At 43.6% G+C, this 23,460-nt stretch overlaps 1 protein-coding gene across 2 annotated transcripts in view; it reads left to right on the top strand.

Moving 5' to 3' along the window:
* Positions 1-12,021: 12,021 nt before the first annotated feature.
* The window catches only part of Stx6 (syntaxin 6), a 42,813-nt gene continuing 31,374 nt past the window's right edge, over positions 12,022-23,460 (top strand). The window contains exons 1-2 of one of the 2 annotated variants that reach the window (XM_026392886.2): positions 12,022-12,282; positions 20,677-20,846. In XM_026392886.2, coding sequence (XP_026248671.2) covers positions 12,248-12,282; positions 20,677-20,846 — 205 coding nt within the window. In that variant the 5' untranslated portion in view covers positions 12,022-12,247. The remainder of the gene's footprint in view (positions 12,283-20,676; positions 20,847-23,460) is intronic. The other variant, XM_077802736.1, reaches the window with a different exon arrangement.

Below are 23,460 nucleotides of genomic sequence, written 5' to 3' on the forward strand. Positions count from 1 at the left end.
CACATAAAAAAATAAATAAAATAATTTTTTTAAAAGAGTAAATGTGTTGTTTTAGGTCACTACTTTGTGTGATTTTTTTTTTTTTAATAGCAGTAAGAGGAAACTAGAGTCTTCCTTTTCCCAAAAGACAAAAAGAAACCATAATAATGAAATTAACATTTGGCATCCTCTAACTACCCCCTTGCACTTCCCCTCCATCAGTATTTCTGTCTCCCTTCGAGCCTCCCTCACACATATGGGCACCCATGTGCCCCTTTGAGAGACCTCCAGATGTCTCTCCATAGGGCTGGAGTTCTATGTAAGCCTATTTTCCCTTTCAATTTCTGTTAATATCTTGTCCCCCAAAACGCATATTGTACTATTTAAAAGAAGATATGGGCCCTGGGGAACGTAACTCAGTGGTACAGCACTTGTATAGTATGCATGCAGCCTAGGGTTCAGTCTCCAGTATTGCAAAAAGAAAAAAAAAAAGAAAGAAAGAAAGAAAGAAAAAGGTATGGTGATTATGTCTTTCATTTAGTCATTTTATTCTAATTTCTAATTAATAAATTAAATCTGGAAAATACACCAAAAAAATCAGAGTAGAGTCAGTCGCTCAGATAAATCCATTGTTGGTATGTTTTAGTGTGCGTCTTTTCAGTGCTTTTGCTGTGAATATATAGGTGTGTATATATGCACAAATTTTGGAGTTCATTATTCCCAAAGAGGGGTTTCAAATAATAATATTATTTTGTAAATTCTTTTTCAAATTGATATTTTCTATTAGGAATATGTGCTTTTATGGTATAGTTTTACTCTTCCTTAAATTTTTTAAATAAGTAGATTTAATTAGGACCAAGATCTTAGAGGACAAGACTGCCTCACTAAGCTGGGAGCCTGGCCGGGGGCCGGGGGCCGGGGTGGGGGTGGGGGGGCAGTTAACGTCCTTGGCATCCTCTGGGAAAAACAAGCCCTACCTCTGTCCTTGAATTCTAGGCTGCATTTTTCAAAGCAGCCTGTCTTACCTTATTAACTACAAATCCCTTTATGTCTTTGGCTTTTTTTAAAAAATATTCTTTAGTTGTCAGTAGTTCTTTTTTAAATTTTTTATTTACCTATTTATTTACATGTGGTCCTGAAGATTGAACCCAGGGCCTCACACTTGCCAGACCAGTGCTCTACCACTGAGCCACAACCCCAGCTGTCTTTAGCTTTTTAATACCTGATTTGTTATATATATTTTAAAGCCTCCTGAGGCATCACCCTCACTTGCAAATGGAAAAACTCTTCCAAAAACAGAAGACAAAGCTATTGAGTTCGTGAGTGGATCATATTTGTTAAATAATGTCATTTTCAATATAATGTAACTTATCACATTCAATAAGTAGTTTCCTCTTGGTTATATATTATTAAAAATAACTAGAAATCTGTGTGTGAAGTTTGATCCATGCCATTCACTGGGTGTAGGTAAAATCCCTTTGCCAGTTTTTGGCCCAGGCCCGGATAGCCTTGTAGAAACAGGTAATGGAATGCTGTATCAAAGGATGTGGGCTCAGGTGTTAGACAAGCTTTTATTCAAACAAGGCTCTGCCATTTTCCACCTATGTAACTGCAGGCAAGCTATTAACCTTGCATTTGGATTTCTCCTGTAGAAAACGGGGAAGTAACAGTATCTCCCTGACAAGGTTGTCTTGAAGATTCAAGGAAATCAATTGTGGTGGAACCAAGAGAAGACTTGTCACCTGTTGGGTCTTTAGAGCTGATTACTACACATACATAATTGTGATCAGTTCTCTGGAGCCATACTAAATAAACCTATAATCTAAGAAAAACCAATGGTTCTGTCTGCAACCTCAATCCAAGGCCCCAGCCCTGCTATGCAACCAAATTACAATCTAGAACCTACTACACCTAGAAATTCTGGAGCCACTTTTGAAGATAATGCAAATGCATCACTTAGTGCTTAGAATGCCCACTGCTAGAAATTAAATGCCAGCATCAGTATTACTATCTGTGTTATTCAAGTATTGAGTTGTGGTTTTCCTTTCTTCTGTATGGACAAATGCATAAAGGATTGTCAAGTTCAAGGCTATAACTCCCCTTCCTGCAAATGTTCAAATTCACTGTCATGTTGAGGAAGACACTGAATTCCAAAAGCACATTTTTACTTTTTAATACTCACCAATATCAAATCAATTCAGTCATTATACCTAATGAAGGGAAAGTGAGGAACGAGAGATGGGTGAGAAATGAAAGACGAAGACCAGGCATGAGAGTTTATTTGTCAGAGCTGGCAAATAAAGGCCATCTCTCCATAGTGGAGAGAGGCAAAACAGGCTTGGGTTCCGGGACTTCTATGGGGCAGGCTCAGGAATCAGAGCCCGGCGGGTCCTAATGTGCATGGTTAGGGGTTGAGTTGGTATGAGGGAGTGGTGAGCCCTTTCTCAGAAAGGCCCTTGGGTGGGAAAGCAAAACTTTTTCCTAAAAATGGTGGCTGTCACTTAAGATGGCCTTCCAGATGCTAAGCAAGGATCTTATAATCTTCCCTTTTTTGTTTTTTATTGGGGCTCTTAGGAAACAGGGATGTGGGTCAGTCTTCTGTAACTGCTTCCTGCTGGGAAGGGGCAGCATTTGAGTTCCTCATTAGGGGTGCGGGATGTCACTGGAAAGATGATGGAGGTTGAGTGGTGGTGGAACGCTGTCCCCTGTGGCCCAATTTTTATGAGGGATTTGTATTCCTGTAACAAAAGCTGGTTTACAGTTTGGTTAGAGATTTTTTTGGATCTGGTCTTGAACCAATCTAATGATGCAGGAGGCATGTTCCTGGAAAGCTGGGGTGCTGATCTCTAGCCCGGTTTGGGAGAGACAGCCGCTGATCAGCTCTTTTTTTGTGTACACAATATAACTTGCTTTAATTTGATATAAAATTGGATTCGGTGGTCTTTGCGTCAGGGTTCAACAGGGTCAGGAAAGGAAGTGCCCACGGGAGAAGGGAGTTACTTAGCTGCCATCCTTCAGTAGAGGAGAGCTGTTGTTTTTGATGTTCAAGGTCCTGTTGGGGTTGTTTTACCTTGTCCTTTACTATACCAGATTGATTGACATAAAAATAGCATTCCTCCTGTAGGGAGGGACAAAGTCCACCTTTTTCAGCTGTTAGAAGATCAAGGCCCCTTTAATTCTGCAGAACCACAGCAGCTAAAGAATCAAGTTGGGACTGTATGGTTAGTGTGGTTTGAGCAAGTTGCTGTAAGTCTCCTAGAAATTGGAATGGCAATTTCTGGTAATAGTACTCCTGGGAGGTGAGTGCAGAATAAGGGAGGAGGGCAAAAATCAAAAGGGAAGGATGGTACTCAGGGTTCTGCAGTGTCCTCGTGGTCCTCAGAGACCAAAGGGAGATTGGGGGTTCTGGCCTTGGAGAAACACAGCTTGAGAGGGCCTGTGGGTGTCACTATATAAAAGGGTGGAGGGCTGGGGATGTGGCTCAAGTGGTGACGCACTCGCCTGGCTTGTGTGGGGCACTGTGTCCACCAAAAACTGAAAACTAAATATTAAAAAATTCTCTCTCTTTAGAAAAAAAGGGTGGAGAAAATTGTTTTAAATGGGAGTTATAAACTCAATATGGGATGCCCTCAAGGCAGGACGCTTAGGGAGTGGCAAGAATGACCAACTAATGTATGCATAAAGGGTCCAGGAAAGATGAGGAGCAAGGATAGTGGAGAATCAGAGGGTGGTGAGCTGAGCAGGGAGATGGGCCGTCCATTTGGAGGCTCAAAGGGGGAGATGTTGAGTGGCTTCTTTGGGGAAGGCTTGTAATCTAAGAGCCCAAGGAAGGAGTTTAGTGCAATCTAAATGTAATTCAAGGGATAGTTAATGAGAATGTTCTTCAAGGTCCTGTTGGTATGTTTCACCTGGCCAGAGGACTGGGGATGGTGGGGGATGTGAAAATGCCAGGAGATGTAGAGAGCCTTAGCTACAGACCGTGAAACATGGGAAGTAAATTCAGGACCATTATCGGACTAGAGTGAGAGGGGAGGCTGAATCGGGGAAGAATGTGTTCAGCGAGGATGCTGGCCACCGTGGGGGCACGTTTATGGTGGTAGGAAAAGCCTTGACCCATTCCGGGAAGGTGTCCACGAGCACCAAGAGAAATTAGTATCGCTTGACCAGGGGCATATGGGTGAAATGCAGCTGCCAATCAGAGCAAGGGGGATGTCCTCTTGCCTGGTGTAAAGGGAAGGCAGGTGGGTGGAGAGTGGAGGTGGGATTGGTTTTTTGGCAGATTTCACAGGAGGCAGAGAGGGTAGAGAGAAATTGTAGGTCCTCTGGAGAGAGTTTAAGGTGGGAAGTGAGAAATTGTTTTAAAAATGTGGTGTTAGGGTGAAAGAGGTTGTGATGAAGGTAAGCAGCTGTTGAGAGTCAGGTGGGGAAGAGTCCATTGGGGGACTAGCAAGGCAGAGGACCGCAGGTGGAGGAGGCTGTGGGAGGGCGGTGGCCCTCGCCTCAGAGTCTGCCTTGTTGTTGCCAAGTGTCACAAAGGCAGTGTCTGTCGGGTGGGATTTACAGTGTGAGATTCCAACGGCAGTGGGAAGCTTTGAGGCCTGAAGGAGATCGGAGATAAAGGGGGCATTAGTAATTGGGGTTCCCCTGGTGGTAAGGAATCCGCACTCCCTCCAATAGCAGAGTGGGAGAGAAGAATGTGGAAAGCATATTTAGAGTCTAAGGAATCCCTTTCACCAGAGGTCTTGAATGATAGGCTGTGAGCCTAGGAGTTTCTGTCATGAGAGCGGGTATTGTGATTGCGCCAGAAAATGGAGGGGGTCTTTGAGACAGATGTGAATGGGCTTGTGGTGTGAGGTGATGGAAGGACTTAAAACATCCCAGACAGTAGGGTCCACCTCGGAAAAGGGTAATGGGAAGGCACTGGCAGATGGAATAGGGGATGGTCCTAAGGTAAGGATGGTCCTAAGGAGGATCATGGGAGCAGCAGGAGAGTCTGGATGGAAGCGTATATGAGGGGAGAAGGAGAGCATAGCCCCCAACTTTGTGAGGATGTCCCTTCCCAGAAGAGGAACAGGGCTCTGTGGAATGACCAAAACGAAGGGGTAAAAATTAGAGAGCCAAAAGCACAAACAAGGTTAGGTGTCTGTAAGGTTGGTAATGTTCACCCTCTACCCCGACAATAGAGGTCACAGAACGAGTAGTAGGCCCTCAGAACTCCTTGAGGACTGAGTATGTGGCCCCAGGGTCTAGGAGGAAGGAGGCAGGCCTGCCTGAAATCCGCAGAGTTACCCTGGGTCCCCGTGGAGTGATGGTAGTGGTCGGGTGGTGGGGACCTGGGCCTCCTCAGTCCTCTGCAGCCAGTCTGAATAGTTGGGAAGGGGAACCAGAAGGGCCAGATGTCTGGGGGACCACTATGAGCTCGGGGACAGTTGATGGCCCAGGGTCCCTCCTGATGGCATTTAGGACAAGGGCATGGAGGTTTGCAAGGCTTGGAACATGTAGGAGCCCAGTGACCCATCTGACCACATTTAAAACAGGGTCCAGGCAGTCCCAAGGGACCCTTCTGCGGGCCAGTGGAACCAGGGGCAGATGCTGAGGCTGGACGAATGACTTGAGTGAGCATCTGATATTTCTGCTTCCCTTCTCGTGTCTCCTGTTATACACCTTAAAGGCCACTCCCAGAACCTCAGCTTGGAGAGTTAGGGGCCCCCTCTCAGGGCACCTAGTTTGGCCTTAATATCGAGGAAACTCTGGGAGAAAAAGTAGGTCAGTAGTAGTTGTCTCCCACCTGGAGTCTCAGGGTCCAGATTAGTACATTGTAATGAAGCCTTGGTCACGCAGTCTAAAAATGTTGAAGGGTTTTCATTCTTACCTTGGAAGACTTCCTGGAGCCTTTCATAATTGATAGCCTTATGGGCTGCCTTTCTAAGTCCTGCCATGAGGCAAGTCATGAATTGGTTTCTACAAGTTACTCCTCTAGGCGAATTATAATCCCAATTGGGGTCCCAATCAGGGACTGCTTCAGTGCCAATCAGGTGGGCAGGGGAAGTACCTCATCAGCATGATTTCTAGCTTGCTCCCAAACTCGCCTTCGCTCCTTGGGCAGGAGGGTGTTAGACAAGATCATATGGATATCGTGGAAGGTCAAATCATTTGATTGAGTCAGATATTGAAGCTCTTTGATATATGTGGTGGGACTTGAAGTGTAGGACCTAAGCCGCTTTTCTATCTGTGAAAGATCTGACAAAGAGAAAGGCACATGACCCTGGATTACATCATCTACCCAGCCACCTCATGTAGAGGACACAGAGATGCAGGTTGGACAGCAACAGCCTGTGAGAGTGTGGCAGGAGGAGAGAAGGGCTGAGGGGCCGGGGGGACAGCTGCTGAGGAGGCTTCATTAGAAAGAGAATTATGGTATGGTGGAGGCTCATCCGCTGGGTCGAAGGAGAAGGAGTCCTAGGTAGGATTGTCTGTCCCTTTGGAAGCAGGCATAGGGGAGGTGAGAGCTAAGAGGACTTGTGCAGGAGAACAAGAGTTGCAGAGAGGAGAAGTTGTAGAGAGGAGAAGGCCTGAACGTATGATATCTCTTTCCATTTTCTGGAACACTATAGGTGAAAAGACCCCTGATAATATTGGGATCTAGAGTGCCGTTAAGTGGCCGTTTAGAGTCGTTATCCGAAGAAAATTGAGGTCAGATCTGATTGCACAAGCAGATATGTTTTGGGGGTGGGGTTAGGTCCGGGGTGAGAGAGACCTTGTGTTAGCCAGGAGGCAGCCTAGGGGACTATGGGAGGGATGGATGAGGAGCCGCCTGTGGTGAGATGAGTTGAGTTTAGAGGTGGGGCATCCCCCAGTCTCTAATATCTCCTAGTTGAAAGGATGGTTATGCTCAGGGGCTCATCACCACCTCTGGGTAAGTATTGGGGCAGAAGCCCATAGAGGTACTTGGACACTTGGCCAGAACTAGTAGTAGGGGCAGAAACCTATAGAAGGGGCAGAAACCCATAGATATTAATCCAAGGCCTTGGTCTCACCAGGAACAACTCCCAATCAACTCAGTGTTTTTTTCTCAAAACCCAGGACCCAAATAAAAGACCATCTATTGACCCAGTTGATAGGGATCAGCCGTAGTTGTGAAAGCTGTGGCTGGGGGTGCCTCCAACCATGCGGTGACCCTGGGAGTGCTGAACATTTCTCAGGACCTGTAGGTTGTTTAGGTCAACTGGAGACAGGGGTCTTACCTGGAATATCCAGTGGTGGGTGCAGAGAGGGTGTTCAGCAGAAGGGAGGGCCTGGTCCCATGATAGAATTCAGTTTGGAGCCCAGGGATGCTAAGTGACCCCTGAAGAGGGGAGAGGGCACTCAGGGGAACCTGTTCCTAAATTTCAGCACCAAAATGAAGGGAAAGCGAGGAAGGAGAGACAGGAAAGTGAGAAAGATGAAGACCAGGCAAAGATATACATGAGAGTTTATTTGTCAGAGCTGACAAATAAAGGCCATCTCTCTATAGTGGAGAGAGGCAAAACAGGCTTGGATTCTGGGACTTCTACGGGGCAGGCTCAAGAATCAGAGCTGGGTGGGTCCTAATGTGCATGGTTAGGGTTTGGGTTGGTATAAGGGAGTGGTAAGCCTTTCTCAGAAAGGCCCTTGGATGGGAAAGCAAAACTTTTTCCTAAAAATGGTGGGTGTCACTTAAGATGGCCATCCAGATACTAAGCAAAGACCTTATACCTAACTTGCCTTATTCCAAAAAAGATTTAAAACTTCTATGTTATTTTTGACATGTGACCACTTGATTGACTCACTTCTCCTTTATGAATGCTTCTTTTCTTCTTCCTTTTTTTTTTTTACTTTTGTATTCCTGATTATTCAAGAAAATATTTCATTGTAAAAAGTTGCCAAATTTTTTAGTAGAAATGTAAAATAGTGCAGCCACTATGTAAAAGAGTTATTCAAAAAATTTAAAAAGGAATTACCATATAATTCAGCAATTCCACTGATGTATTGCATGTATTCAAAATAATTAAAAGCTTTTTTTGAAGAAATTTATGCAACTGTGTTCATAGCCCCATTTTTCATTACAGCCCAAAGATGAAAGCAACCCAAGTGTCCACTGAAGGATGCATGGACAAGCGAAGTCCTGTGTGTCTGCAATGGAATATCATTCTGCCTTAAAAGAGAAATTCTGCAAGAAGCTACAATATGAATGAACCTGGAGGACATTATGCTAAGTGAAATAAGCAAATCATACAAATAGTCCCACTCTGTGGCCTGGCCACCTGGACCCTATTGTCCACATCATTAGCTCCTTATTTCATTACAAGATACCTTGCTGGACCCCAGGAAGTTCCTTCTATCATTTATTCTCCTAACTTGGTGTCAGAGAGGAACAGATATCTCTAAGGATGGGTCTAAGGAGTTCCTAGAGAGAAGGGGAAACTGATCTTGGGACCAGTGGGGGTCTTGCCATACGTGATGAAAAAGAATTTCAGCAAGTGCCAGTCAAAGACATAGACAGGGGTTTATTTAGGAAAGTAGATGTATATTTGAGGGAGAAAAGGGGCAATCTCAAGAGAGAGATGCCTTCTGGGTAAAGCAAGGAATAATATTCAAGGGAGAATTCTAGTAGGCTATCTCTAGAGGGAGAGCTAGCAACCCGTTGGTGTGTGATGTTAATATTTATAGAGGAATGGTGCTAGAGATGGACTAGAGATGGAGGCTGGGTGGAGCTACACAATTTCATGCTGGCTTTCCCTGCCCTTGCACACTGCCCTCATTTTACAAGGGCATGGGTCAAGAGTGCAATTGTTCATGTTTGCTTTTTGCATTTCAATGGTTCATGGGTGTTTCCTGCATTAGAGTGATTTACGGTCACTCCCTTTGAGCCTCAGTATCTCTCTCTCTATTCTCAAATTTCTATCTCATTCGGAGACTCACTCAGGTACCAGAGGTACTGCTAGATGCCCTCTCAGGACTCAACAGAAAAGTCAGAGTTGGCGCCTCAGCCTCCTTCAGCAACCTGAACAGAATTTCAATGTCACGGTTGGGTGAGTTCTGGCAAGTGTGCACCGGTGTGACCCACACCCTGTCAAGATGCCGAGCATTTCTATCTCCCCAGAAGGTCTGCCTTCCCAGTCAATACTCTCCTCCTCAAGGCAACCACTACTTGGATATTTTACTCCATCAGAAATCTGAGTGGTGAGGGTAGGGGTGTGGGGAGATGGCTTTTGGCTGAGTATTCACTTCAAGCCATTGTTTATGCTGGGACCTGGGACCTATTAAATGGGGAAACAAAAACAACAAATAACTTCCTTTGTTTCTCCTTGCATTTTAGCTAAAGCTTCCCTTTCCTGGGACAGGGCAGGGCGAGGTCTAGTCTGAGAGAGGGTGAAGGAAAATGACACATTTAATAAAGGCACACTCCCAGACCCCCACATAGTTCATATCTCAGTCTTCTACTACCTCCCTATTGTTGGTTCTTTTCCCAAGTCTCTAATTATGAGAATTTCTCAAGCCTCTGTCCTCTACTCTCCGTTTCTGCTTATAAAACTGACCTCTTACTTGTGGTCCAATTAATAAGTTCATGGATCAGATTATAAGAGGCTGTGCTAGGCCTTGAGGTGCAGATAGTACTAACATTGTATCTAGTCCCTCTGGGAGTTAAGTTTGGTGGGAAGACCAACATGTTAGCAATTAAGTTAGAGCCACCCAAATCAAATCTCCCCCCTGTGATTCCTTTCTTGGTGACTAGAACCCAACTACCCCATTGCAACCACAGAACCCTGCAAGCCTTCCTTCTTCCTTCACTAACCTCGGTGCACACTGGACCAATCAATCAATTCTACAGATCTTGCCTCTATCAAAGTTCTCAAATGCACCCCTTCTCTCCATCTTGGTTGCTGTGAACCTGGCTCAGGACACTTTCATCCTTTCTCTGGACCATGACCTTCCAGCTGCCGCAGTCCGACCCAGCCAATTCCCTCAGTCCACATGATCTACAGGAGAGTGCCCCCAGTGCTTCACATCACAAACAAAGGATCCCAGAACTCTGACCCTGCCTACCTCCCAGCCTTAGTTTTGGCTGCCCGTTCCATTTACTCCAGCAATGCCCTCTGCCACGGCTCTCCTGCATCATGAACCTCTTCAGCTGGCTTCTTCTAGCCATTGTTTAGGAACCCCTCAGCCATTATACATGCCAAATAAACGTGTACCTTGTCTCTTGCATCCCAGTATCTGTGGTTTTGTTTCTATGGCAACAGTGCCCTTCTCTCCTTGTGTTTAACTATGGTCTCTCCCGGTGGTCTGAGAGTCCCTTAAAGTCAGGGACCTAGTCTTACTCATTTCTGTGTCCTCAGTGCCTGGAACAGTGTAGGAGCACAACACATGACCTCCTATGGGGAAGGTGTTGTGACTGTGGGTGTCCATTTCACTGTCCAGGAAAGCGAGAGATTAAGCAGATTTCCCAAGATATAACAGGAAACTGCAGAACTGGGATTTAAATTCAAACCACCAGGTTCCAAGTGGACTCTTAATCTCTGTACTCATCTGCCCCTCAATGTACATGTGTTTATTGAATGAATGATCACCCCTTTTCACTCCTCCCTATATCCATAGCCAAATTAAGCGATTCTTTTCCAAGAGCTTCCTTTGCCCACATCTACCCTCCCCTGCTCCTCCAAGGTCTTAAAGAAACCTAAACTCTTTGACTTTCATCTCTTTTCTTTTCTTTGCTCCCCAACTCTTCATTCCTTCATCATGTCTAGGTGCTTTGTTTTTCTTTGGAAACATATTTCAGATTCACTCCTTTTCCTCCGTTCTCATCTGCTATCATCCTGGTCTGACCCTTATCATTTCAGGCCAAATGACCACAGCAGCTTCTGGACTGGTGTCCTTGACTTCACTACCTTCCTCCTCTAGGACCTTGACATTTACATGCATTTTAAATTGAACCTTTATTATAATCAATGAGCTATCTATTATTGTTACATTTTAAAGATGAGGAATTGAGCAATAGAGTGCAGGTTCCAATGGTGTTTGTGTGATTATTCTGTAAGCTCCAAAGAGATTGCTGACCTTGGGCAAGACACTTAATCTTCCAGTCTCAAATTCCTCATTCATAAAATGCAGATAATAAATAACAATAATTACCTCATTGTGAGAGTAACAGGATAACATTTAGAACCCTGCCAAATGCACCACACGTAAAGAGCTTGGTGATTTTCAGCAATTCAAGTTCCCATCCCCCCACCCACAAACTCACATCTAACTTATGAATTGACTTATCGTTCTGGACAAAATGCTTCCTAGAACGCCTTGACTCATAGCTGAGAGGCAGCTACTGTACCCTTCTTTGTCTCTCAAAGGTGCTCTCTCCTGGGAAATACCACAGGCTGTATGAAAAAGTTACTCAAGCTGTAATGCACTGCAAAGAACACATACCTCATCTGGTGGAAAATGCACAGACTCTGTGGTCCTGTGTGACCACAGATCTTGAAACCTCTCTGAACTAACTTTCTCACCTGCAAAATGAAAATAATAATACCTTCCCCACAGAGTATTGAGATAATGCATATAAAACCTTTCAGCACACTGCGCGACCTACATAAGAGTTGTGCAGCCTTATCATGGTCAGGCAGTGTGTATTAGAGTGCTTTATTAGAAGACGAGGATGACATGGACTTATAAATCACCTATGATCTAAATCAAGTACTAGAAATAGAGGAAAGGCAAAAGGATTATGCAAATCAGGCACAGCAAAGGCTTTCCAGAAAACCTGAACGCCTCAGTCTGAGGGATCAGACAGAGCCTACTCGCTGAAGCTGGAGCAGAGAGGCGGGAAAAGACCGCCCCACTACCCTCGAGCCCCGCCCCCAGAACCGCGTGACGCTTGCCCCCGGCCTGCCGACTGGGGGCCGGGCCTGCGTTGGTCACGTGAGCGCGGGTGCGGAAGTGGAGCTGGGGCCGCGTTCGTGATTGGCTGCGGCTAAAGGTCTAGGGGCGGGGTCAGGCCTACAGACCAGCCGGGAGGAGCCGGGGGAGGAGGCTGCGGCGGGGGCTGGCGCCGGAGTCCGGGATTCGACCCGCCGTGCCGATCCAGGGCTGGACCAGCGACGGTCCGGGCACCCCAGGCTCTGCGCGCGCGCCCGCTGCTCAGGGTACCCCAGGCCGAGGCGCCGACAACTCCTGGAGGCCCGTGGGTGGGCGGAGGGAGGCCAGAAGGGCGCGGGCGCCCTGTGCGTGGAGTGGCGGAGGGGGCCGGGACGCCATGTCCATGGAGGACCCCTTCTTTGTGGTGAAAGGGTGAGTGTTGGCGAGGGCTCCACTGGAGGAGGCGGTGGCGGTGGAGCTGCTGGCCACCCATGCCTCCCCGGTCTTCTTGCTGTAGGGAGAGGGGAGATAAGTTGAGGCTGGAGAGGGTACAGAGAAGGGTAGCCTTGAAGGCCATGACCAAGCGTCCAGAGACATCCCCTTCCCGTCCTACCTGGATTGTGGAACCCGGGTCCCCAACCAAGCACTCAGGGGGTCCCCTCTGAGGCTGTGCGCTGCGGTGTAACTTATTTGGGGATCGAGAGATTGTGGAGCTCTGCAGGTGTGGAAAGAGGACTGGGGACTGTCGTCGAGCCCCGATCCAGCTCCCAAGGAGGGAAAACAGCATCTGGGCAGGAAAAGGGAAATGGCCCTCCCGAGCTTTGTAGTTCGCGTGGACGGAGGTGAGCTCCATTGTCCATTGAGTTTGGAGCGCTCGCCCGCAGACCGGCGAGACCACAACGTGCCCAGAGGCGTCTGAGCACGTTTGCAGGGAGCCCGGCGGGGGCGGGTGTTGGTCGGAGAGGCTGGGGAGCACTGCACCGGAAGACGGCTCAGTTCAGTGGGGGAGTTTTCACTGAGTAATGTGAGGGGAGGAAAGCAGTCCTGCAGACTCGGTGCTGATGTTGGAAGGAAAACAAAATGACACCAGCCAAACTAAACTTTCCTCAGCTTTCTATGAGCAACCGGGATTTTCCCACAGTGCTAAAGGAAATGAGTGTTTCATTTTAACTCCTTGATTTTGTCCAGACCATTTGACAGGTTTCCCCCACCTCTTATTCTGCTTTATGGGATTGAACAACCTTATTTTTCCCTGGGAGTTGTCCTGACTCCCATCTTTGATTGCAAGGTTGTTTGGAGATAGAAACTAAAGTTGCACTTGGTTGTAACAACTTTGTAGCCATTAAACAAATTCAAGAAAGATCGGTTCTCATTTCTTATTTCTAATAACTCTTCAGCTTTGTGTTTTGAATGTTAAACAAACCTGAAAAACCTGACAGCTGCAAAGTTGTTACAATCCAAGAAGAGGATTACTAATAACCATAAAGTGTCCCTCATTTTCAACTAGTTGCTACTAGCTTCCTATATCTGTACTGGTAAAATCTGACCAATTAAGTTGTATGCTGTCAAATATATTTTGTATTTAAGGGTTCCCCCAAAATTTCAGTGGTACTGTAGATGAACTACTTTATTATTCATGATACAGTAAAATATATTCCAACTATTAACATTTCACTAAAAACATATTTTTCCCCCCTTCACCTTACTTTAATTTAGATGGGAAAATGGCAAGATGTAGATTTACTAGTAATATATAGTTCCCTCCCTGGGAAGTGTTATTTGTTAGAACTAGTTTGGGGGTTAAGTTTTAAAATTTAAAGATGAGTGTTGAAAATTCTTAATGCTTAGGATGCAAAGGTTATCTTTGGCGGTAGAGATTGAGATTGAAGACAATCAGAATTTTTGTTTTTTGACTTTGCAATTTGTGAAAACCCTAATTGCACTGTCATCTTGACAGTTTCCTAATAGTATCCGATATAGTCGATCAATGCTTATTAGACATCACTGCTTTAGTGGAACACAGGCTTGGTTTTTTGGTTGACATTTATATCATCTTAAAATGCCTGAAGGAAAAGAGATTCTCACTATTTTCTGTTGTGGGAAGGTAAAGTCAGTCACAAGGTTGTCTCCAGATGTTTGTGTGATGGCATATTTGGGGAGCCCTGTGCTGCTTCTGTTTAGGAAATGTATTGAAATGCTTTACACAATGTGGAGATATTAATGATATCTAAATTATGGTCCTTGGACTAGGAGCTTCTAGTCTAATCTGAGAAACAGATCACCCCAAAATTAGGTAAAAATGACAGGTGGTAAATGATTAAGGAAGTAGTGAATACTACAGATGATAAACATCCCAAGAATTCAGAGAAAGGCAGCTCCTTAGGAATGGTTATGATGGGAGGCACTTTTGGAATTGTAGTAGGTCTTGAGTTAGGTTTTGAAGGTGGGCAGAATTTAGGTAACTCAGGCTTGGTTTTCTTACCTGGACACTCATGAAAGGGTTTATTATTGGTCTTCCTGCTTCAAGTCTCTTTCCTCTGCCTTTGGATTTTTTAAAAAAATTTTTTGTACCAAGGATGAACCCAGGGGTGCTCAATCACTGAACCACATCCCCAGCCTGTTTTTGTTTTGTTTTAAGTTGCTGAGACTGGCTTTGAATTTGTGATCCTCCTGCTTCAGCCTCCTGAGCCAGTGGGATTATAGGCTTATGTCACTGTGCTGAGCCCCTTGGATCTATTTGATCAGTCTTGTCTAGTAGAAATATAATGCAAGCTATATGTCGTTTTACATTTTCTAGTAGCTACATTAAAGAGTAAAAAGAAGGGGCTGGGGCCATAGCTCAGTGGCAGAGCGCTTGCCTAACACTTGTGAGGCACTGGGTTCGATCCTCAGTACCACATAAAAATAAACAAATAAAATAAAGGCATGCTGTTCAACTACAACTACAAAAAAAAAAAAAGCAGTGTGTTTGTAATCCCAGCCCCTCAGGAGCCTGACACACAAGGATTGTTTAATTCCTGCCCAATATGGGCAGGAATTTTTAAGGGAAAAAAAAAAAGTAAAAAGAAACAGGTGAAATTAATGTTAATGTCTTCTTTAATATTTTCAAAATATTGTTTCAACATATGATTAGTATAAGATTATTAATGAAATATTTTACTTTTTATACTCTCTTTGAAATCTGTCGTGTTACTGTACATTTACATCTCATTTCAGTTTGGATGTTAAATTTTCATCAGTAATACTTGATCTGGCCTGGCATGGTGGCATATGCCTGTAATTCCAACAGTGCAGGAGGCTGAGGCTGGAGGATCACAAGTTCAAAATCAGCCTCAGGAACTTTAGCAAGGCCCTAAGTAACTTAGAGGAAACTCTGTCTCTAAATAAAAAGTAAAAAAGGGCTGGGGATGTGGTTCAGTGGTTAAGTGCCCCTGAGTTCAATCCCTGGTACCAAACAAACAAACCCCAAAAAACTTGATCTGTATTTAGCGTTCATTAGTTACAGTTGAAAAGGTAAATTCATTTTCCCTAATTATTCCAAACATACACTGTAGTTTTCTACCAACTGAATTGCATGTCAGTTTTTAAATTTAAATAGATTAGAATTAAATTTTAGTTCCTCAGTCTCGCCAGCTACTTTTTAATCAGTCATTATTTTATGGCTTCAGTGTTGGACAGCACAAAGTAGCCTTCTCAGCCCAAGCAGCCACACCCTACTTAATGTCATTTAGTGGCAGCTTGTTGCCTACAGAAGAATGTGCAGTGACTTTCCTGAAGCCACCTCTTCTCCAGCCTCCACTCCTTCTGCCTACTCTCAGCCTTAGTGTTCCAGCAGTGCCTGGCTCCGTTCAGTGACTGTGCCTGCCATGCTGGGTGCTCTTACTCCACACGCACCCACTGCCTGATTCACCCACTCAGCTTTCAGGATTCAGCGTATCTCCACTGCCTCCAGGAAGGGCTTCCCTTGGCACCCGCGACACATTGCACCTCTCTTTGGCTGTCTTTCATTATTAGACTGTGAGCTCTGAGCATTGGGACTGTTTGCTTTTCCTGTATTTCCAGCCTGGCACCTTGACTGTATAGTGTTGAGTGTGTACTCTTTGTCTGGTGGTGGTGAAGGAGTATTGCTTCATGGGTGGGGACACCACCAGCAGAGGCCATGAGGGGCGGCCCAGTGCAGTATGGATTTTTTGGGGGAAAAGTAAGAATAATATCTAAGGTTTAAAGGCTGCATCTCTGGGCCAGGCATTGTGTGTGAAAGAAGCACTTTGTGTGGGTTTTCACTTTGATAGGATACTCGCACCGTTTTAGAGAGGAGGAGCTGGCTGAGAAAGCATACTGGGGTTAGCTTGTTGGCCCTGGGTCACACAGCTAAGTGGACCTAGGAGTCACATATGAGTAGCCCAATTCCACTCAAACTGTTAATAACTTCACAGTACAGTTAGAATAGGGCCAAGCTATGTTGTCCTGAGGAGAACCTCATCTTGAGGCCAGTAGAGATTTTTGGAGCAGGGAAATGACATAAAATTAGGGTTTTAAGAATATAAAATTGGGAAAATGGAAAAGGAGATAGCTGTTGTAATTTAAATGTGCAGCGTTTAGCGCCTGAGTGTTTAAAGCTCCTTTTGAGAGGTTTTGACATTTTCAATGCCTTGTTCAGAGCAAAATCTCAAAATAGGGATTGGTGTGTGTGTGTGTGTGTGTGTGTGTGTGTGTGTGTATGTGTATGGTGTCTGGAAATCACACATGCCAGGCATGTACTCTACTATTGAGCTCCATTCTTAAGTCAGTATTGCTTTATCATCCTTATGATATGGGTACCACTACTATTATCATTTTATAATGGGGAAAGTTACACTTAGTAAAAAAAATAAAAAACTTCTTCAAGTTTATAAGCATTTAAGTAGAAAGGCCAGGGTGTGTGTGTGTGACTAATAGTTTAGAAATTGGGATTATACATTATATATCACTTCATGATCTTTTCATTTGTATTTCTTTATATCCTTAGACAATTTTGGAGGGGACTTTTAACTACTGTGTTATATTTTGACATAAATATAATTTATCTCTTAGTATGGACATTTTTGCTTCTAATTTTTCATTATTAACAATTAATATGGTGGTGATCCATTTATTATAGGTCTTTATTGCTGCTTCTGATTATTTTCATAATCTATTTTCCTAGAGTATAATTGCTCATTCAGAGGGTATACAGAACAAAACTTTAGATGCATATCACCAAATTGCCATGTGAAATACACCCTCCCTTCCCCCTCATACTGTTAAAGGGGACTATTTCCCTTAATTCTTTGCCAGAACAAGGGTTCTCATTTTTTTTAAATATTTATTTACGTGGACACAATACCATTATTTTATTTTTATGTGGTGCTGAGGATTGAACCCAGTGCCTCACACATGCTAGGCAAGCACTCTACCTCTGAGCCACAACCCCAGCCCCAGATTCTCATTTTTAGTAAATCTGTACTTAAAATTTTCCTTTTAAAGAAACTGATGAGTGAAAAATACCATATTTGAATTTTGTTTTCATCTTTATGTTCACTAAGAGTCCTTATGTTCAGTAAGAACTATTCAGTGTTTGATGAGTTTTTGGTCTTTTAACTTTTTAACATTTAGCCTTTGAGAATTTGCAATTTCTAATAACAAGCCACTAAGAAAAACCACATAATTGAGCTTGTTCAGATACAAGAGTTAAGCCACGAGTTGCTTCACAATGGGGATACATTCTGAGAAATGGCTCACTGTCATGCAGACATCATAGATGTACTTCAGTAAACCAAGGTGTCTGTGACATCACCAGGCCATGATTGTAGGACCACTGTCACATGTGCCATCTGTTCTTAATCCAGAGTATCGTATGGGTACATGACTGTGTGTTGTACCCAGTGAGTCTGTCCTTTTGGTAAAAGGCACCGATGTGGGCTGGGGTGGTGACTCAGTGGTAGAGCTTGCCTTGCAAGTGTGAGGCACTGGGTTTGATCCTCAGCACCGCATATAAATAAATAAATAAAATATAGGTGTTGTGTCCATCTACAACTAGAAATATTAAAAAAGAAAGAAAAATCACGGTTGTGTGGCTCCTTGACATTTTGCTGCTTTGGGGGTTTTGTGTTCCTGACAAGAACAGTATTGTTTCTGGGTTCTTAGCTGTGGACTGGTGTTGAAATAATGATGTAAATAAGCAGTTAAGCAAGATGGTGTATGTTGTATTGTCTCTCTTGTCTGAATATCTTACTTTCCTAATGCTGAATTATAAGCCACATGAGGGCAAGCATCGTGCATTTCATTCACTGTTAAGAAAACTTGTATTGACAGAATTGGTCCAGTAGAATCAGATGTTTTATTGTCGAAACAACTTTTCAGGCACTTACTATAATAAGTAGTCCAGTTTGGAGAACGCTGTGCCAGGATACGTGAAAGATATATTGTGTGCAAGATTCTGGAATAGTTGAAAAAAGGAAAGGCCCACAGTGGGAATGTTGGGGAAAGATACCTTAATAAAGGAATTAGGCCTCAAACTGGGCCTTTAAGGGAGTTTCTGCTTTTCATTTGCTTTCCTAGGCTGGGGACGCATCCAGGCAGGCCAGAGCCACAGTGAGCAAGGAGGGGATGGGAGGAAGACCTGGCAGCTGACTCAGAGTCCCAGGCGTTCACAGCTCTGCCCTGCTGAAGGCAGGTGTTTGGCTTACAGGCTCCTTTCAAGGACTCAGACCCAGATCCTCTGATTCCACAAAGAAAATAGATTTGTCTGGAGGCTTTGCAAAATGGGATTAAATAGGCCTTAATAGTGGAATGTGTCTCACACTCAGGGTCAGAAGAACTTGAGGCAGGCAGCCAAGCTGTCTGAGCCCCAGCTCTCTTATTTTTTCAGTGAGTCCAGACTAGATTATCTTGAAAGTTCCTTCCAGATCTAAAAATCTAGTGATTGAACTCAAGTGGAGGTTGTGCAAGGTGAGAAGTGAAAGGAGGAGGCAAAGCAGCTCTGGTCTAGATGAGTTTTGGGATTTGGGAAATGGTACTGGTAGAAAGGGAAGCAGCTTTCCCTCTTGTTTTTAATTTTGGCTTTGTTTGCTTGTTTAAATACCTGATTTTTTTTTTTTTTGTAGGCAGGCTGTGATTAGTTTGATTTAAGACAAATAGAATGTTCCTAATGGAATGGAAATACAGGAATTAATCCTGGGTGAGGGGTTAGGGTTAGAAATGTGGTCAGATAGTCATCAGCCTAAAGGAAGTGCTTTGAACCTGTGAGTGCTGATGAGCATCAGGGCCAAGCCTCAGTACACTGCGATTGGAGTTTAATTCCAGCATTGTCATAAATTGCCTGCTGTTGTGGAGAATATGGGACGCCCAGCAAGGCTTCTAGGTTTGAGGCTTCTAGTTCTTAAAAAGGAATTCATATTTACAGAATTGAGAAATTTTATACTCTTTAAAATGAGATGTCTTTATAGATACTTTTTAACTCTTTGTTTTTCATTATCATAGATAATACTAAATACTTAAAAATAAGCCAACTACTTTACATATAGGATACCATCCTCATTTTCTACCAAATTGACCAGAAACTTTAATGAAGAGTAAAGATAGTAGATTTACATCTTACTTAATTCTCTCCCATTTTATCTTATATGGAGTTTATCGTTAGTACTGAAAGTCTGAAGGCTGACATGAGAGGAACAGTTGATAGGACTGCCTAGCCCATGAACTAGATGTGGACCTCCTTGGTGGGTGCACTGATTTACTCTGTCCAGGTCTACTAGCTCTTCTTTAATGTTCAGCCTTTCAGCTTCATAAGTACCCTGTAGACCTAAATATTATAAGATGCTTTTCTTTATTTTTATGAGTGCTTTGATTTTTCTGGTGTTTGAAATGTCAGAGGGAAGAGGATGTAGGCAAATTCTGTTGTAAAGCCATAGACAACAGACACCCTGATCAGCTAGAACACATTTTTGTGCTGTTTGTTCCAGAAGAATTGGTGGAGAAGTTGTGGGAGGATCAAAGCAGTTCTCTTAGTTTGGAAGCAATGAGATTATAATGATTGTGCATGAGAAACCATGAGATTCTAAAATGATTCTCTTTGGTTTTTAATGCAGTAGTGTTAGAATATAACATTTAAATGGTGGGTACTGGCCCATGGGGAGGATAGTTCTTAAATCTTGCAACGATATCTAACCTGAAAGCATTTAGATATAGCACTTACTAGCCTCATCTCACACTCCAAATAAGAAAAATACTAATCTGTTATGTAACATTTCTTAATCCAGGAAAATAGATATATTTAAAGCTATAATAATATTTGGAAATCTTCTCATGAAATCTTTGGTTTAAAAATGTCTCAGACTAAAATAGTTAACCTCTACCATACAAACCGTCAAGAGAGACCCTCCTCCCCCGCTTCCCACCCCAAGAGAAGAAAGCCTGTACAAGGACTTTTTCATCTGAATATAAATTACTGTCACCCACATGGAAGCGTGTGGGGATATTAGTGACCCTTTAGTTTATTGGCAGGATTGCATCTTTGTGTGACTTTTAAGTGTAATCTTTTCAGAGAAAAATTAAATGTGTCCCTCTCAAACAACTTGGAATTGTAGCTGCTTGAATAATGGCTATTTTATTCTGAGCATCAGCTGAGAACATAATACTGAGCTTGTGTGATTCAACTTTGGTATTTGCGTCTGAAGAGCCTCCTTCTGTGGGAATGGTGGTTGCCAAGGGTGGCCTTTGGTGCTCCATGCTAACTTCAGACACCCGGGAACTTCTTCATGCCACGCGTTGTTTGTGACTTTTCCTTTCCCTTCATCTTGATTACAGAGAAGTACAGAAAGCAGTCAACACTGCCCAGGGATTGTTTCAGAGATGGACAGAGCTTCTGCAGGACCCCTCTGCAGCAACCAGGGAAGAGATCGACTGGACCACCAACGAGCTGAGAAACAACCTCCGGAGCATAGAGTGGGATCTGGAGGACCTTGACGAGACCATCAATATCCTTTTCTGTGGTGTCTGTGCTGTTGGCAGTGAACCGACAAACGGGCAGGTTTTTATCCAGATGTTTCAAGTACCTCGATGAGACGTTTCCTGTTATAATCCTTGGTGTGGCTGTTATTTGCAGTATGACACATTTAAAATAATTGCCCAGTCAGCCAAGTAAGCAGCCCTATTCTACAGCACATGACAAATTCCGCAATATAAAGGCACATAGTGCAGTGGTTGTGACTTTGGACCCTGGAGTGAGATGCGGGTGTTCAGGCTGTGGCTCTACCAGTGTAAAAGTGGAAACAGTTTTTTCTTTCCACTTTCACAGTCAGTAAAATATTTCTGTCATCACACAGATGGGAGTTTTTCCCAGCACCCTGAGCCAGAACACACCAGCAGGGTTACTGCACTTCACTTCAGCTCCGACACTGTTTACCTACAGACTGCATCAGATCCCACAGATCAAGAGTTCTGCCCCCAAGACTATCCCTGCCTCAGGTGCCACCCACAAGCCCCAGGTTCTGACCTGTGCTTCCGATCCCCACTTCCACAGAGGTTCAGTTAATTTTCCAGAGCGGATCACAGAACTCAGGAAAACACTTTATGCTCACCCATTTATTATAAAGGATATTTAAAAATACATAGATGAATAGTGAGGTGGGAGAAATTTGTAGGGTGAAGTGTGTAGAGGCACTGCCCTCTAGGAATCTCCACACGTTTAGCTACCTGGAAGTTCCCAAATCCTGGCCGTGTGGAGTTTGTGGAAGCTTCATTACATTATGATTGATTACATCATTGATCATTGGTGATCAACTCAATCTTTAGCTCTTTTCCACTTCCCAGAGGTGGTGGGGAACAGATGGCGCTGAAAGTTCCTACCCTCTGATCAGTTTGTTCCCTGATGACCAGCCCTCTTCCCAAGGTTATCTAGGAGCTCCCAGTTATCAGTCACCTCATTAACATACACAATGATCTTTATTATTCCAGAGATCCCAAGGGTTTTAGGAGCTATATACCAGGAGCAGAGACCAGGTATACACTTATGATATTACAGTATCACAAGCAGTTACTAATAAACAGTGGCTTGGGCACACTGGGCATGTTGTAAAACTTCTCAGTGCTTCAGTTTTCTCTTCAGTAGAAAGGACAACAAGAGTACCGAGCTCATAGGATTGTCAAGAAGGTTACTCCTGAAAAGAGCTTAGAATGGGGCTTGGCACATAGTAAGCATCTAGAGAGTATTGGTGGTTGGTCTGGAGGTATAGGTCAGTGGTAAGAGTTCTTGCTTAGCATGCAGGAACCTGGGTTCAGTCCCCAATATTGTAAAAAAAAAAAAAGTATTAGTAGTTCCTGTTACAGAGAGGTATATACAGACTAGTGTTTATATTAAAAGAAAATTTTCTTCTAGACTTCTTCCTATTTAAGAAGTGATGTTAAAATGCCACTATCCATTGGAGAGTTATCTTGTACCATGAAATTGTGTTTAGTAAAAGCAGAACTAGTTATACTAATTTAATGCTATTGATGTTTATTAAGTCCACTGATCTGGTTGACAACCTAGAGAACTGGAGAAGCTGAATTATGTGGCTTTTTTCAATTGGAAATCCCGTTTATGAAAACTTTAGATAGAAGATCTGCTAGTTGCATTTCTGAGTTTTAAGCAAGATTAAAAACATCAAGGAAACCAGCTTTTGTAAAAAATCACTCACTAGTTAGCACAGGTTCATGTGTAGTTAAAATGTTCAGTGCATGATTTCTTTAATAATGACCCTGGATACCATTTAAATTATTAAAAGTCAAATATGGGGGCTGGGGTTATGGCTCAGCGGTAGAGTGCTCGCCTCGCATGAGCAAGGCCCTGGGTTCGATCCTCAGCACCACATAAAAATAAATAAAAGTTACTGTGTACAACTACAAAAAAAAAAAGGGTCAAGTATGTTCCCTAAAATAAAATGGGAGGGGACAGAATCAAAACCATAGATACAGGGAGATACTTCTTTCCTTAAGACAGAAGGAAAGGAAAAAAGATTGAGGGAGATAAATTGTGAGATAAAGAGGACAAGTTCTGAAAGATTTTCGTCATTCATTCAGCAAACTTTTATTTTGGCAGGTGCTGAGGATTGAATCTGGGGCCCTAGGCAAGTGCTGTACCACTGAGCTCAATCCCCAGCTCAGGAAACACTTTTGAGTATACTATGGACCAGGCATTTTATTGGTTACTGAGATTGGATTAATAAGTAAGCCAGTGTACCAGCCCTCATGGAACTTAAGAGTGCCAGTGAAACAGATATTAATCAAATAACAGCACAAATACATAACGGCAGGCTATGAGAAAGAAGTATGGAGCTATCCCAGTGTCTGACCTTATGCAGTTGAACCAGGCTGGAGGGCAAGGAGTCAAGGGCAGCTTCCCTGAAGGCTTGATCCTGCTAGATTAAGAGGGAGGTTTAGAATCTTGGCATAAGGGGAAGTGGTTTGGAATGGCAAATTGAGAAAGGCTTGTAAAAGCTGTCATGGGAAAAGAAATCAGAAGTCAAAAAAGGAGGGGTTAAAGTGTTGGTAAGCAACAAGAAGATTCTGCCCGATGCCCACCAGCAGCCATGCTGGGCACTGTGGGGAGTG

The sequence above is a fragment of the Urocitellus parryii genome, chromosome 9 (assembly GCF_045843805.1).
Source record: "Urocitellus parryii isolate mUroPar1 chromosome 9, mUroPar1.hap1, whole genome shotgun sequence".
NCBI classification, from domain to species: domain Eukaryota; kingdom Metazoa; phylum Chordata; class Mammalia; order Rodentia; family Sciuridae; genus Urocitellus; species Urocitellus parryii.